This window comes from Papio anubis, chromosome 4 (genome assembly GCF_008728515.1).
Source record: "Papio anubis isolate 15944 chromosome 4, Panubis1.0, whole genome shotgun sequence".
NCBI classification, from domain to species: domain Eukaryota; kingdom Metazoa; phylum Chordata; class Mammalia; order Primates; family Cercopithecidae; genus Papio; species Papio anubis.
In genome coordinates, this window is record NC_044979.1 from 46,505,379 (window position 1) to 46,523,223 (window position 17,845).

At 37.4% G+C, this 17,845-nt stretch overlaps 1 protein-coding gene across 1 annotated transcript in view; it reads right to left on the minus strand.

The window, feature by feature from the left end:
- ZNF277 (zinc finger protein 277) overlaps positions 1-17,845 on the minus strand; it is a 142,471-nt gene that overhangs the window by 41,936 nt on the left and 82,690 nt on the right. The window contains exons 2-4 of the mRNA XM_003896488.4: positions 14,660-14,861; positions 5,546-5,634; positions 5,192-5,274 (exon numbers count right to left, since the gene is read on the minus strand). Coding sequence (XP_003896537.2) covers positions 5,192-5,274; positions 5,546-5,634; positions 14,660-14,861 — 374 coding nt within the window. The remainder of the gene's footprint in view (positions 1-5,191; positions 5,275-5,545; positions 5,635-14,659; positions 14,862-17,845) is intronic.

Below are 17,845 nucleotides of genomic sequence, written 5' to 3' on the forward strand. Positions count from 1 at the left end.
GTGAGAAAAGTAATGTTTATATTACAGTGTAAACTTCACAAGGGCAGGGACCATTGCCTGTTTTATTCACTGCTATATCAATAGTATTTATAAAATATCTGGTGCAAGATAAATATTTGTTGCATAAACGAATTAATTGGACACTGGACAATTTAGGGAAAACACACTGGAAATGCAGTTTGAGCCTAGAAAACCTTAAGAACATGAAGACAATAAAGAACAGTGCAGGTTTTTGAAGAAGAAAATAGGGCCAGGCACAATGGATTGCTCTTGTAATTCCAGCACTTTGGGAGGCTGAGGCGGGAGGATCCCTTGAACCCAGGAGTTCGAGACCAACCTGGGCAATACAGTGAGATGCCATTGCTACAAAAGGATCACTTGACCCCAGGAAGCAGAGGTTGCAGTGAGCCACTGCACTCCAGCCTGGGTGACAGAGGGAGATCTTGTCAGAAAAAAAAAGAATAAAGTCATTTATGTTATTTATTAATATTAATAGATAATAATCAACTACTATTAATCAATTAATAGTAATATTAATTAATTTTAATAATCATTTAATATTAACATTCTGGAGGCAGTGTCAATTGCCTGAAGAGGTGAGTCTATAGACAAGGTAAGTATGAGTATGGACGTGGGACTTGGGACTCAGCTGGACCTGGTAAGATTTGACAAATGACTTAGCTATAGGAGTGAGGAAAAAAAAGAATCAATTAAATATGCTTCTAGAGATTTCCAAACTGAGTGACCAGGAGAATGGTGGTGTCATTATGTAATAAAAGGAGAACAGGCAAATAGCAAGTTTTGGGGGAGGAAAAAAATAAGTTCTGTTTTTAGGCATATTAAAGTGCGGACTGGAAATCCAAATGGAAAAGTTTCATATGAGGAAATATAGATTTGGGGTTCAGAAGTGAGCCAGGATGAAAGCTATGGATGAACTCAATTAATGAATATTTACTCTGACTGCCTGCTCTGCACCAGCACTAACATTTAAGCCACAGGCATAACAGTGGTAGCTACACGGATGTGCATGCCCTGAACTGGGGATAAGATCTTGGGGAACATACGTACACATATTTAAGAGAAAAGAGGGAAAAGAACCACTGGATGAGACTAAGCTAGACTGATGAGAAATAAAAGAATAATGCACCAAGATCAAGGGAGAATTTTTAAAGGAAGCCAAAGGGAAGTAGGTGTATAAGCTATTGAAATCCTTGAGAATCTTCCTAATTCTGTAGTTCCCTTCAGAATATGGATGAAAATGTTCAAAGAAGTGTCAAGTAGGAATCAAGCTCTTCAAAAAGAAAACTGGGAACACATACAAATCTTGTAAATGTCAAGAAACCAGTGAAATCTCAAAGAAAGTGGAAAAAGAAATACGGTTCTAGCATAAAATCTGCTACTGTAACTTTCAGTGAATCATTTAAACTCTATATACCTCCAGCCACTCACACAGAAAACAGAGTTTTGTTTGTTTGTTTAAAATGAGGTTTGGGGAAAAATAACAATATGAACTTAGGAGTATAGGGAGGACTAGGAAGGATGCTTACATATACGACACAGTTTCTGCCCTGAAGTTACAAAGTCATTTTGAACTAAGAGCAAACCATACAAAGATACTTAAACTATATGCCTTTTACTTAGAGTTCCACATGAAAGAATAAATATTGAAGAATAATACATATGCAAATCATCATTAATGCAAATCAAGTCAGCAAATGCCCTACTAATACTCTAGTTTGAGGGTTCTTCCTCGTGGACTTGAGTTGAGATCCTCAAGTTGAGATTCTCAAGATCCTCAATTCAAGGTCCTTGAGTTGAAATATTGAGCTGGGGTCACTCAAACACTGACTACATTATACATCCATTATCATAAAGCAGTTTGATTAGTTTAAATTACATGTTTTAGAAACTAGACTGAAATTCTCATTGATAAAAAATTGTTTGATAAAGTATAAGTAGTAGCAACATAAGGAAACAACCACCAAGCTGTGGTAGAGTGAGGGACTTCAAAACCCTCTGGCTGTGTAATCTTCCTAGGATGAGTTCTTGCACACTGTGGGCCAAGGGCATAAACATCTTCAAGAGCTCCAACGCATGAGGAGAAAGCGCCTCTCAGAAATGGTATACCAGTTTACATTCTTAAAAGCAGCTGAACAAGTACTTGCCTCTTAACATTCTTGCCACCATTTAGTACTATTATTTTCAAATCCTGTTAACTTGACAGAATAAGAAAAAGTATACTGTTACTTTTGTTTCATTTAATGATTTACACTTCTTTCTGGACATGCTTCTTACTGATTTGTAAAGTTCTTTCTATGTAAAAGAGATAGATCCTATAATCATTGCTAACACCCACAGAAGAATCACCCACACTGACCTCATGCTTCCATGTTATGTAGCATAAAACTGTGATGAACTGGCTGATGGCAAATTCAGCCTGTCTTCCTGCTGCTTGGCAAGCCTTTTTTACTTTTTGTTGATCCTCTAATCAGAATTCCAGTGGTGGGCTATTGTAAACTGCCTCTGCTTTCCCTAAACTTCAATCCAAGCCTGAATCCCCTCCCTACACAGACTTGTCAGACCATGAGCACCAAGGGACAGAGAGATTCCCAGAGCCTAGAATAATAGTACCAGACACGTGAGGGGCCAAATAATTACTATGCTGGCATGGCATGGCTTAAAAGGCATGTATCTGGAACATTTGGTTTGAAACTCTAGCTCTGCACCTCATTCACTATGTGTTCCTGGGCAAATTAAGCTTCCTATGCCACATTTTACTCATAAATAGAATGGCATTTAATAGCCACCTCACAGGGTGCTATGAAGCAAGAACCAAATACAAGGCATGGCTTGTGGCTGATCATCAGTCATTGTTAGCTTACTTCCAATCCCCAAGTTGGTCTGATCTTTCTCAGGGTTTGACAGCTTGAAATGGATTTATACACAGTTACATTTACTCTTTTCTTCATGCCACTGATGGGCAATGAGGGTACATTAATGGGTCTTTATTACCACAAAGTCAAGTTTCTGGCACTGAAGGATTTCCACAATTTAGCTCCATTTTACCTCTTCAAATTTATCTCATACTACTCCCCATAAAAAATGTTCCACCTAAGCCAGAGTAGACTTTTACTCGATTTTTCTGAATACACCTTGAACATTTAGATGCATATGTATCTTTCTTCCCTTCTCTACAACTCTCTTAACTATCCAAATCCTTCTCATTGTTAAGACACAGCATTATTACTATTATTTTTATTGGCTAATATTTGTTAAGTGCCTTCTGTGTGCCAGGCAGTGTTCTAAGTGTATTACATGTCACTTAATCTTCATAAGCCCGGCAAGATATTTTATCATTATCTCTACTACCAAGGTAAGAATACATATTTATCTTTCTTCTCCAGACTGTACACTCTTGTATGATATGGACTATGCCTTGTACTCTTGTACTTCTTTGTACAGGCATCTACTTAAGCAGAAATTCAATGAACATGTATGGATTAATTGCCTTTTTATTCTTATTTTGTTTCTGTAAACTGGCATAATGCTCACTTTTATTAAATGTATTGCTTTATCAAACTGTAAAGTAAAAAAGGTAACTTAAATGCAGTATATGTAGGTATTTTTAGAGACCTAAGTCCATCTACAGACATATGGTAAAGATTCTGCATGCTAAAGAACAAGAATGGCTGAAGTAGTAGGGTTTGAGTTCTTATAAATCAATCCTTGACGGCTTTTGATCATTCTAAAGGCCAAGGTTAGCAACAGTGAGAAAATTCATGTAAATTGAAAATTATGAATAAGTGCACACAAATAACATTCATAAGACATGATAGTACATTTACCCTTGTTTTACATATTTCATAAGACACTGCTGTAAGGAGAGAAGAGAAACTCAGGAAGTCCTATTTCTTTACTGCTGTTGTTGTACAGGAAAAGCATAACTTTTCTTACATATAAATCAGTATCCATCGGTATCACCTTCCCATACTGGAAGAAAAAATCATTTGGGATGTCTACAAAATAAAACGTGCTTCCAGGGACTTTCTTAAATTATATGACTATGGTAAATAGTATTTATTTTTCTCCTAGATCTCTTGAGGATATAGCACAAATATTTAAATCATCTCTCTCATAACATATTTAGCCAAGCCCAAAGATACAAGAAAGATTTACGAGAAATCACTAAAGGAACAGCAAGTCAACCTCAAGTAATAGTCGAGATTAAATCACAAATGATGAGAACCCATGTGCTTTTAAACAAAATTAACAATTAAAAAAATTATTTTCTGATGAACTAATGAAAATAAAAATTTTCGGCTGGGCATGGTGGCTCATGCCTGTAATCCTAGCACTTTGGGAGGCCGAGGCGGGCGGATGACAAGGTCAGGAGATCGAGACCATCCTTGCTAACATGGTGAAACCCCGTTTCTACTGAAAATACAAAAAATTAGCCGGGGGTGGTGGCGGATGCCTGTAGTCCCAGTTACTCGGGAGGCTGAGGCAGAAGAATGGCAGGAGCCCACGAAGCGGAGCTTGCTTGCAGTGAGCCGAGATTGCGCCACTGCACTTCAGCCTGGGCAACATAGTGAGACTCCGTCTCAAAAAATAAATAAATAAATAAAATAAAATAAAATAAAAATTTTCATGCTTGTATGTGCTATCATCTTTTTTAAAGGTTAAAGATGTTGAGGTTTTCAAATTAGCTTGCTTATGGTTAAGGCTGAAAACCAGAAAGGCTACTATGTAGATCAAACCATATGCTTAATTCATAAAGGGAAATTAAAAAAACGCTAGTGCATGGCACATTCCAGTGAAGGGGAGAAAAAAAGGTTAATCAATTCAACTCAATTTTAGCTGAGGGCATTTTTCCACGACTACTGAACCCTAGCATGTGTCAGGCAGCTAAAATTACACTAAAATGTGTAAGTTCTGTTGTTATTTTAGAGATAATCCAGGAAGCAAAACAAAGCCAAAAATTCTCTCTGCATTTTCAACATAAAATGCTTTAATTTTCAGTCAAGTGTATACTTTTTTCTGTTTTAAGACCTTTTTGTATTGTCTCCTCTTTTACCTATGTGTGAAAGTTTCCATAACAAAAAGTAAAAAAAAAAAGAAGAAAAAAATATGATTTTATATGTATTTATATGTATTTTCAAGACACTATTCACCCTTTAAAAACAATTCTTACCAGTCTCTGCTTCTGAAGCTCTTCTCTAAGAATTCTGTCTTCTGGTAAAACGTCACATAACAAAAAATAATTCTCTTGTTCTTCTGTTGAGAGATCAGGAAAACAAATCAGAAAAAAGATATTTACCATTTTTTTCCCAGAAGGACTTATTTCATAAAAATTACAGATGTGTGTGTCTATTAGGATCTCTTTGGCAAAGAACTGTTTTAGTTTTATTCGAGTTAGGCAAAATAAACACATCAATTTAATTTTATCTATCATGAAAGTAAAAGCAATTCTAACATAAGACAGTAAGATTATTCCTTTGAATTTTTATACTGTAGGGAAAAGATGGTAGCCAGGATGTACACTTACCAAAGGGAGCCGTGGAATTAATTCTTATCACACTACAAAAATCTGTGATAGGCTGTTCAGTGAACCTTTTCCTCCAATATAAAATGTACCTTAGAACAATACAAAATAAGGAATGATGAGAAGATTCAATACACTATTTGCTTTAGAATGACAGGAATCTATAAGCACATTCAATTATCCCGAAGCATCAAATCAAATGTTAACTTAAAACAGCTTTTCTAGCAGTTTTTTGTGAATACAAAGGCAGTGGAGCATTATAGAAGTATCAAATAAAGATTTAATAAAAAGGAATTACCATGTAAGGGCATGAAAACGACTAAACTTTACTATCCCCAAATTCAATAAACAGACATATAGGAAAGTTAAAATGAAATATTTTTATGTGATAATGAATTTTTCTGAAATAGCATCTAAGTTTATATGTCTTTAAAATGCAATAATGATTAAATAGGCTATGACACACACTCTGCAATAAAGAGAAAACTGAGTGGTTATCTTATATATCCAAAGAACAGAGGTCAGAAGAATAATGCAGTAAGAAATCAGTCTAAAATCAATATCAATATAACATAAGACAGAAAAGTTCCATATGTCCACACTGAGTCTGAAATGAGGCAAATTTAGACTTTGGAAAAATAGCCCAACTTACAATTTTTGTATCTAATGAGCAGAGTTAGAAGCAGCACACCAGCTAAATTAAAAACCAAAGCCTAACACCCAGACCTACATATGTGATGAAAGAGGGAGTAAGATGACAGGATTTAACAAGTGGTTCATCTTTCCATTTATCTAACAAGATTTATATTGGCAATTGCAGTCTCATTTATTGAATGGTACCAGGAAGAGAGTGTTATTTTCATAGAGAGAAAGGAAAAGGAAAGGTTGACTCTATAGCTCCCAATTTATCAGGTCACACAACTGAGGGATAAAACAAGTAACTTACACCAAAGAACCAAAAAAAAAAAAAAAAAAAAAAAAAAGAAATGGGACTTATTGAAATAGATGAAGAATATGGAAAGAGTAGAAATTTGGACATTTTAAATGGCTTGACATAGCACATCTAGGAATGTTTTGGATATAGTAGGTCCACAGTAAATGTTTTAAAGAAGTAGAGAGTTTGAAGATTCCTGTAAAGTTCTCTAAGTAGTCCCCAATTCCCAATATTTTGTCTCCTTTTTGTTATTAATTTTTTTCTTAACATTAATTTTCCAATACCATGGTGCTCTATGGAAAGGGCATTTGTGTATTAGAAGTCTGTGCTACAGAGCGGTCTGGGAGAAAGAGAGAAACATGACATGAGCTGACATCAAATAAAAATACACTGAACGAATATAGAATATGTAAGAAAAAGAAGTCAATGAATAGTGTATAAAAATAGAATCCCATGTTTAAGTTTTTCTTCTCCTGTACAACCATACTGTTAACTTTGATGGGTAAGGGGTGAACCCTTTCCTTATAAAACAATGCTAACTTTTATTCTAACAGATCTTAAAATGGCAATCTTAAGCTCCCATTGAGCCTTAAACCACAAATACATAAATGACGTACCCTAATCTTTGGCTAACTCACTGGCTTCCATATTAGAAATCTCAGAAGTAGGCAAGTGCATATTGGATCCATCACAGCAGATAAATAGAGAAAAAGTACCTACAAAAGGCTGGGACATTATTTCCTTAGCCATCCTGGGCCAGCTTCAACACCTTGTACTCCTCAGTCTCCTACATGGCTACTCCTAGTCTCTCTATCTTTCCATTCCTTACTAGTTGCTTTCCCCACCACCCCATGGTAGAGAGGAAAAAAGGGGAAAGAGAAGACAAGAGGAGGCTTAAGAGAATAAAAATGAAAATCCTAGTCCTTTTCTTATTCCCCCCTCAGCACATTTTCCATTACAAAGTGGTGACAGGGATGAAGGAACACAGTATAACCTGTATTAGAGATGCCAGGAAGAGAAGATGGATTATTCTTCGAAACTGAAATATAGACATCTATTTTCACGATTAATCAAATTTACACATGGCAGAACCAGGTGCTAAGACAACTGTCTTCAAAAGACAGGAAGGCCAAGTTCCCTATGGAGGTTCCTTATGGCTATTGCTTGAATACACCAAGGGGAGGATCGTCAGTCCTGGTTGCCACTCCATTGAGAACTATCTGTATGGTATCTTCTAGACAAAACGGAGAATAGTGGTCAGTCCTATATAACTGGTTCCATTTTGGGTCTAGAGCCTGTTGAAAGGCAGTGATAATTCCTTGAATACATAGACTACTTTACTTTGGAAAATGTTCACAGTCTTAGAAAAGTATCTGTGTAAACCATGTGGAACAGATGACCAGGTAAGAGCTTGGATCCTCGTGAACAGACTGCTCTTTGAATTATTAAAGACTTTTTTTTTTTGAGATAAGATCTGGCTCTATTGCCCAGGCTGGAGTGCAATAGAGTGATCTCAGCTCTCTGCAACCTCTGCCTCCTGGGATCAAGACATCCTCCCACCTCAGCCTCCCCAGTAGCTGGGACTATAGGCACGCACCACGACACCCAACTAATTTTCCTTTTTGTAGAGATGGGGTTTTGCCATGTTGCCCAGGCGAGTCTTAACTCATGAGCTCAAGCTATCTGCCCGCCTTGGCCTCCCAAAGTGCTGGGATTACAGGTGAGAGACACCGTGCCTGGCCAATGACTTTATTTTTTCTTAATGGACAATCAATACTGTTCCTTGCTTATCTGCACAGATCTTATGCTAGAAGCAGTTTTGCTTTTTAAATTAAGACAGTGGTCAAAGTGTCATAGTTGATGTATTAATTACCACCCCAGAGGCAGGCAATGGTGAATAGAGAAGCAAGGACTTTGAATTCAAAGGTATGAACCTGAATTTAAAGTTATTTAATCTTTCTGAAACTCAGTTTATTCATATGCAAAATAAATTGTTGATAATTAAATAGAATAATGCATGTAAAGCACACTGTCCAAAATTCTGGGTGTTTAATATATGACAATTATTACTATAAGAAAAAGTAACATATTTAAATAAGACTAAGGTAGTGAAGAATTTATGTTTATCCCAGTGAAATAATGAGACACACAACAAAAACAATAACATTTTAGCAAACATTTGATGAAAAAGACAAAATAGTTATATTAATAGTGTCAGAGGGCACATATAGGTGGCTAACGTGGTAGAAGAGAAGAATGATGATAGTGACAATAATGACAATTATTAGCAGCTACTATTTAATGAGTCCTTACTTGCCCAAGGTCAATTAAAATGTTAGAATTGAGATGTGAACTTTGTCTCTCTGACTCCAAGGCCAAACTCAGTCTTCTACAACACAGCTCCTCTAGTGTCATGTTGGGACAAATAGTACAAGAAATGCAGAAAAGGGAAGGCAGGGACAGGAAAGAGCCCCTACAATTAAAGTTGTAATAGAGACTTGAAGCATTTTTTCCCCTCAGAGACCAATGAGGTCACATAGAATGCTTTTCGACAAGGCAGAACCAGAAGTACAGAAATGAAGTCTGAAGAGAAAGAGAATGTTTTCCCTTTCCGAAAGGCATACTACTTAACAGCAGCCCTCAGACTGAACTGCTCCTAAATTGCTACCTAAGGGCTGAAAATTGACACCAGCTGTTTGGGGCTGTTTTGGAATTGCTTAACCGGGTAGGAAAGGGTGCAGAGAAGTTCCTCTACAGAGGTAACAGGAGCCTGATTCCAATAGTCAGTGGGTCTCAGTCTCCAAAAACTTCTATGTTTGAGTACTGTCTCTTTAATGTCTGAAGAGAAGAATCACATGACATACTTATTTTCCATCAGAGTTTACTTCAAGGTGATATGCACAAGGGAAGAAATTACTGACATCAACTGACTTAAAATCACGGGGAGATTCTGTCTAGCAGAACCTCAGTTGCCCTCCTCAAATAGGAAGTGTTTCCCATGGGATAAAGCAGGTAATAGGTTAGTACAAGAGGAACAAAGTTGTCATTTGAGTGGTCTCTTCCTAACCAAAACTTGGGTGACAACAACATCAGAAAAAAAAAATCTGTTACAAAGTAAAATATAACCATAAACCACCATACAAATTAAACGTGAAATTAGGCATCATATCTTACTGTGGTATACTATAGACATCAACAACATATATTTTGACCTACGTCTAAATTTGAGTAAAGAAACATCCTAGTTATTAAACACATAATAGTGGTTTTTAAGCTTATAATTAAGAAGTGTCAATATATACGTTTCCTTTCGGATGGTATGGGCATTCAGATAAATTGTAATCAACTGAGTGATAGCATAAAGATAGCAGATCTTCAGTACATGCTTCTTGTGGCATTTTTTCCCACTCACTAGAACATATTGTTCAAATTTAAGAGATCACTTAGTACTTCTCTTCTGTATTTTTCCTACTTCTCTAGTTTACTGAAAGCTACAATTGCAGCTACTCAATATATAAAGGCCACTAAGAAATAACATGTGGTAGGAACTCTATTTGGATAAGTTATCAAAGTATTTCACACTTCATTAAAAATCCATAAAAGTAATTACTAGGTCATCAGCAAATACTTTTTTTCTTCCAAAGAAACTTCAAATCATCTCATGGAATTGTCTCACAAAAAATTCTGTTGCAATATCTTGCCTGCCCAGCCCCACTGCAATTGGTATGGTTATTGACATAGGCAAAAAGGTTTGAAATATGGTTGTTAATTAAGTAGCAGTCAATGTGTGGAATTTAATATAAAAAAGGGTAAGAAATAAGAGGTTAACATTTATTTTCCAGAGCAATTTTATCTACTGAATAAAGCTAGCAAATAGCTTAGTATAAATAACTATGTTAAATGGACTCAATGGAAAGATTTTTATTTTTGTTTTTATTTCTTCTGCCCCAGGAAGTTTTATTGTTATTTTGTTTCATAAATAAACAAATATAGCATGAAAACTTATAGCTTACTTCTTGCAAACCACCAGGTAAGGCCATCTCTTATTACCACTTTTATTACTTATGTACTCAGAAGTAACAATTCCTCTTGAGTTCTGAGTGAATGTGTTCATGCCAACTGAACCTCTCATGTTCCCTCCTCCCAACCCTATACCTTATATCTTGTCTTCTAAAATTAGAAACAAGTTACATGATATTGAGAAGATTCCAACTTAATTTTGATCATAACAATCAATACTTGGATTGTTTGGGAGAGGAATTTTTAGTTTCCTTAAGTAGTAGGAGGTTATTATCTAAAGAAGACTGGATATAGTCAAAGGTATTTAAAAGCAACAGAGTTTACTCAGATATATGCCTGATCAATTAGAATTAATCACATTTTTACTTGCTGAGAGTGCAAATTTTACTTAATTAGAAGGACAGCTGACAAGGAAAATCTAGGTATCCATATTTCAAATACATGTTAATGATACGCTTTAGAAAGTACTTATATCAGATATGCATCCTTTTCTTTTTAATTAAAGCATCCATTTTACTGTATATCTGCATTTAAAGCATGAATAATCCCAACACTTAATTACTGACTCCTAAGTCCCAAGACCTAGTAAATAATTCAATTTTCTTGCCCACGTATGGATAATAGGACAATGACATTAGTAACAATGATACAAATAGACAGATTGATTAGTACAAATAGAGCTACTTAACTATGATACATATGCACAATGGAGAATACAAACTCTGATTCAGACATTCCTCACATACTTCAGTGGCAGAGGAGAAAGAAAAATCTTAAACTATTCAATTACCACTGGTAGTTAATAATATTCTTCTGCAATTCCTGAAGGAAAATTTGTGTTTATATGATAAAAGGGAATAAAAGAATAGTTTCATGGCCAGGCACGATGGCTCACACCTGTAATCCCAACACTTTGGGAGGGCGAGGTGGGTGGATTACTTGAGCCCAGGAGTTCTAGACCAGCCTGGGCAACATGGTGAAGCCATAAAAATTTAAAAACATAAAAAATTAGCCAGGGGTAGTGGTGCAGGCCTGTAGTCCCAGCTACTCGGGAGGCTGAGGTGGGAGGATTGTTTGAGCCAGGGAGGCAGAGGTTGTACTCAGCCGAGGTCGTGGCACCGCACTCCAGCCAGGACTCAAAAAGAAAAATAAAGATTTTGCATTAAAGAAAAACTGACTAATAGAAGCCTTGGGAAAGAATAACCCATGTAATATTTCTTTCAGTGGTTGAGTATGAATTAGAAGATCTCTACCCTAAGAAGTGTCTCAAACAAAATCAACAGATCTAACTACATATAACTGGGTTGCATATATAACAAAGCTCCCAGAATACTCCGAGAATGAAGACATACACACACATATATTTTAATTGAGAATAAAGAATAACAAATGATAATGAGGAGCAGAGAGTATGTCCTACGAAAGCATGTAAGGAATTAGTTTATTTTACCAGTTGGCAACATATATCATTCAATTAACTCTCCTCCTATCTCTGCTCCCTGATAAGGCAACACCAAAATGTATTCACCAAAAATAGTAGTGCTGAGTCGATAAAAGGCAACATACACAGAAGGCACACAGTAAATATTCAGTATTGGTGCTAGGCAGCGGGAAGAACATAAGGACAAAGATGAAGGCTAGAGAACAGTTATCATTACCTCTGTGGGTATGCTGGCTATACCAACTTAAACCATCTTCCAAAAGTTTAGATTATGTAGAACCTTGAATGAAATTTTCTCAAAAGCTACATTTTACAAATGATAATTAGGTTTTTAGATTAGCATGAATACAAACAGAAGACTCAAACAATAGTTGTGGAAAACTAAGATTTCAAATATACCTTTGGTAATAAAAATACAAATAAAATTTTGCATTTTATCTAATACTTATCAGGTACACATTATGTCTCAGGCACTAGCAGATGCTACACATACTCTTATTCTTCTTTTTCTTTTTTTTTTTTTTTTTAAAGAAAGGCAGACTGCCACATGCAGCACCTCATTTGGATGTGTCTGGAATCTTGGAAGCTGGACTACCCTATGTTCTCCTACAAATGGACTTGAGAGCTTGTCTGGAGGTTCCAGCAGGGAAGCGCAGCTACTCGTATACCTTGACCAAAGACTGGTCCTCTTCTAGCAGGGATGGTTGTCCTCTTTGAGAACACAGCTTTGAGAGGCACGAACACGGAGTGGTGAGGGAGGAAGAGGACAGCCACTTAGCCAGCCAGATCAGTCGAATCAACCCTAGTGATTAATGGGGTGACAGATGTCTCAGCCAGATCGCCCTCACATTCCATACTTTGTTTTATGTAATATTCAATAACCGTGAGGGCTGGTGTTACCCTCATTTTATAGATGAAAAAACCAATGCTTAGAGTAGTTAGGCAGCTTGCAGGAAATCACAAGATTAGGAAGTGTGAAAGCCTGCACTCAATCCCAGGTTGGCTACTTTCATAGTCAGCTCTTAATAATACAGCTTGCTGTTCTGCAAGACCTATCGTGAGAAAGAAGTTGTTTGCTAGGAGTGTTTTATATGGCCTGGGAGAAACAGAGTTTAGATGCAGGGGTATTGAATGTCTGGGCTACTACAATGTTTTATGGGGAAATCAGGACAGAATACCTCAAAATGGGATGTTACCAGATACACCAAATTTAATGCTTTCAGTAACTGTATAGGGAAGGTATTTCTCTTCGACAACTACTTCCAGATATTATAAATTGGGATAAAAGGAATCAACCTCATCACAACACTTAAACTGAGATTTGTTTGGGCAATATCCTTTCGGCTTGAAAGGACCCAAGGATCCCATTCCCAAACATTGCCTTTTCTGTGTCCTGTTGCCAAGTCTATTCTGGAATTACTGGAAGGACCCACTCAGAGAATGTCTATGGCCTAAAACATGAGACATAATCTGGGAGACATCAATAAGATCTACAGTGTCATGGAATGCTGCAAAGCGGGTATTACCTACTCTTTGGAAAGTTCATCTCTTTAGAGAAAATAAATTAGTGGCCGGGCTCAGTGGCTCAAGCCTGTAATCCCAGCACTTTGGGAGGCCAAGATGGGTGGATCACGAGGTCAGGAGATCGAGACCATCCTGGCTAACACGGTGAAACCCCGTCTCTACTATAAAAAATACAAAAAAAAAACCCAGCCGGGCGAGGTGGCGGATGCCTGTAGTCCCAGGTACTCGGGAGGCTGAGGCAGGAGAATGGTGTAAACCCGGGAGGCAGAGCTTGCAGTGAGCCAAGATCCGGCCACTGCACTCCAGCCTGGGCGACACAGCGAGACTCCGTCTCAAAAAAACAAAACAAAACAAAAAAACATTAGTATGTGACATTCTCAAACTTACAGACGCAAGGAAAATAATGCAAAGATTTTTTTTAAAGTCTAAGAAGTTGGCTGGGCGCAGTGGCTCATGACTGTAATCCCAGCATTGTGGAAGGCCGAGGCAGGCAGATCACCTGAGCTCAAGAGTTCGAGACAGGCCTGGCCAACATGGTGAAACTCTATCTCTACTAAAAATACAAAAATTAGCTGGGCATGGTGGCAGGTGCCTGTAATCCCAGCTACTTGGGAGGCTGAGGCAAGAGAATCATTTGAACATGAGAGGCAGAGGTTGCAATGAGCTGAGATCGTGCCACTGCACTCTGGTCTGGCTGACAACAGTGAAACTCTGTCTCAAAAAACAAAAACAAAAACAAAAACAAAAAAGTCTCAGAAGTACAAAAGAGTTGTAACGTTCTTTTTTAAGTGTAAGGAGAAACCTGAAAATGAATATGAATTTTCATATTTGTATAGGAATTATTTTATATATAGATTATGCCACTCCTTTAATAAACAATACATTTAATTCTCTTTCTTAAGAGACAGGGTCTCATTCTGTCACCCAGGCTGGAGCGCAATGGTATAACCATAACTCCCTGCAGCCTCGAACTCCCGGGTGCAAGCAGCCCTCCTGCCTCAACCTCCCAAGTAGCTGGAACTACAGATGCATGCCATTGAGCCTAGCTAATTAAAAAAAATTTTTTTTAGAGCTGGCATCTTGAACTCCTGGCCTCAGGTGATCCTTCCACCTTGGCCTCCCAAAGTACTAGGATTACAGACATGAGCCACCACACCTGGTCAAATTTAATTCTTTTAAGGACAAAAACAAAACTTACCTTTGGAAATCAGCAACCAACTTGATATCAGCTATGACAATCTTATGCTCAATAATCATGTGCTTCAGAAGTTTGTCTTGTTCAGCCACAGGAAAATGTTCTTCACAGAAAATACAAGGCACAGATGGAGAACCTTCTAAAGTGGTGGTGCCACCTGGACTTTCTGGCAGGGAAAGCGGCTCCAGGATACAATCCTTACTGTCTGGAAGAGACCAAAAGAAAAAAAAAAGAAAAGCTGAAACCAACTCCTCATATGGATGATTTCCCACCTCCTGCATTAAAAACATCCTAAAGATATTTACATGTCTCCAAAAGGAAAAATACATAGTGCTAGAGAGTAGGATACTTTATTATTATTTTAAACAGCGTTTGCAGCCCAGAGGCAGGGAGTATTGCAAAGCAGCTCAAACTCCTCATTTGCTTGCTTGAATAGGGGAAACCCATTTGTCAGGGCAGCTGTTCAAGCCTTCTTCTTGGACGCTGGCCAATGGCAGCAATTCCTGGGGTACTTGCAAGGGGGAAGGCTGCAACACTCTGGGTTAAGGTTCTAAGGCTCAATTGTGACCTTCGGCTGAGAATCATCACACCAAGGGAAGTAAATGGTATACATTAAGGCTACAGATGATGCCAGGCCTGTCTTTTAAGCTGCTTCCCGTCGTACCTGCAAACTCTTTCCTGTTTCTTGATTATTTGTCACAAAGAAGAACAAAGCTCTCACACTGGGTAGACACAGTATGTGCTGGGTGGCCCTCATGGCAATTTTCTATGTTGATTTATGTTTTTCATTTGCCTATTATACAAGTATGTATTCAGGCTTCTGTGAACATAGATGACTGCTCAATCACTAGACATATGTGATGTGGTAAACATTTTTCCTGTCTATATTATGCCTGTTCCTAACATCATCTACAGTATCTTTAAGAGCTGAAGTGTGTAAAGTCTATGTCTCTCATTTCAGGGCCTAAAACCACAGCCAGTTGTGACAGTAGCCCCCTTTAGTCTGCCAGAGTGGACGTCTAGACCTGTCACCTTATACAGGCTATTTAGTAGTTAGTAATCAGGAAACTGGGGCAAACAAACTAGGGTAAGGCCTCTGGCATTTGCAGAAGGGCAGGCAACCTTCAGAAAGAAAAGAACTTTCTTCAGAAAGAAAGACCCAAAAACTATGCCACAGACAAATTTTTAGAATTAGGTTAATATTAGTTCTCCCATTAAAGTTTCCTACTCTTTTCTTTATCGTCTTTTTAAAGGCATTCTTAATTTATGAATTAATTGAATCAGTCACTGGTACACTGGTGACCATGGCTTAAGAATTATGTAAGTGAGGGGGCTCACACCTGTAATCCCAGCACTTTGGGAGGCCGAGGTGGGAGGATCACGACGTCAGGAGTTCAAGACCAGCCTGGCCAACATGGTGAAACCCTGTCTCTACTAAAAATACAAAAAATTAGCCGAGTTTGGTGGCGTGTGCCTGTAATCCCAGTTACTGGGGAGGCTGAGGCAGAAGAATTGCTTGAACCTGGGAGGTAAAGGCTGCAGTGAGCCTAGATGGCGCCATTGCACTCCAACCTGGGTGACAGGGCGAGACTCCGTTAAAAAAAAAAAGTTTCCTATTTTTCTTACTTTATCTTCTTTTTAAAGGCATTCTTAATTAATGAATTAATTGAATCAGTCACTGGTATACTGGTGACCATGGTTTAAGAATTATGCAAGTGTGGTGGCTCACGCCTATAATCCCAGCACTTTGGGAGGCAGAGGCGGGTGGATCACAAGGTCAAGAGATTGAGACCATCCTGGCCAGCATGGTGAAACCCGTTTCTACTAAAAAAATACAAAAATAAGCTGGGTGTGGTGGTGCACACCTGTAGTCCTAGCTACTCAGGAGGCTGAGGCAGGAGAATCGCTTGAATCCAGGAGGTGGAGGTTTCAGTGAGCAGAGATTGCATCACTGCACTCCAGCCTGGTGACACAGCAAGACTCTGTCTCAAAAAAAAAAAAAAAAAAAAAAAAAAAGGATTATATAAGCAATGTAAGAGGGCAGCATTCATTCATTAACTTAACAAAAATCAACTGACTATCTACTGGGATGCTCAATGTTGTATGATATGGTCATTGCCACCAAGGTTAAACTGCTCATAGTCTGTTTGAAGGTACAAGTAAAAAATATAAAGAGATGGAGAATGTACAGGGTTTACAGGAGCAGGGGTTGGGGGAGTCACTTAACTGAGCTGGAGAAGGAAGATGTCCCATAGAAGAGGGCTTCTAATACATCACTCAAACATACTCTAGTCACATTAAAGTATGCTAAATCAAACTGTTTATCCTTGTTCACAAAATTAATATCAGATAAGGTGAGAACACATAGGATATACATGACAGCAGGGAGACTATTTAAAATACATAAGCCCTTTAGAAGCACTATTAACAAAACTGGTGTTATCAATTACTGTATTTATTAAATTAGGTAATGAAATCAAGGAGTTCTGGAATTTCTACAGTTCTTCAGTTGTAGGTTATATTTTTTAGTAGTAGGTTAACTTTTGTAGGAATTTAAACTCAAATGTAAAAAACAGAATGGGGGAAAGAGAGATAAGTAATATACTTATGAAACTCTATGATAGTATTTTACATCCACTAGTATATAGCTACAAAAGGCAGCATATTCTAAATAAAGGTAATATTAGTAAATATTACCTGCCATGTAGGAAATAACAAATACTATATTACATCCTTTCCACAAATTTAATTGAGATATATAGAAATTTATTGGTTTGACTGCTGAAAACAAGCCTATGGTATTTATAATCATCATCAACAGCATAACTAACATTTATCAGCTACTTGCTATTTGCAAATAACCTGCAAAGTGTGTTAGGACATTTTCCTAATTAATTCTAATTATCTTATTATCCAATCTTCCAGATGAGAGAATTAATATTTAGAAAACTTAACTAAGTTTTCAAAGTCAAAATGTTAGTCAGTAACCTAAACATTACGAGTTAAGCCTAAACTCAAACACTATGCTATTCTGCTCCCTGTACCAAATGGCATTTCTCCAACTCTGTTTCTTCTTTAGTGTGTATGTTTGGTGCTGTGAATTTATATCTATACATTTATAAGCTACTTTGTATTTATATGTATTCTGCCAATGTCCTTCAGTCTCCCTGATACCCCATAGTAATTCTT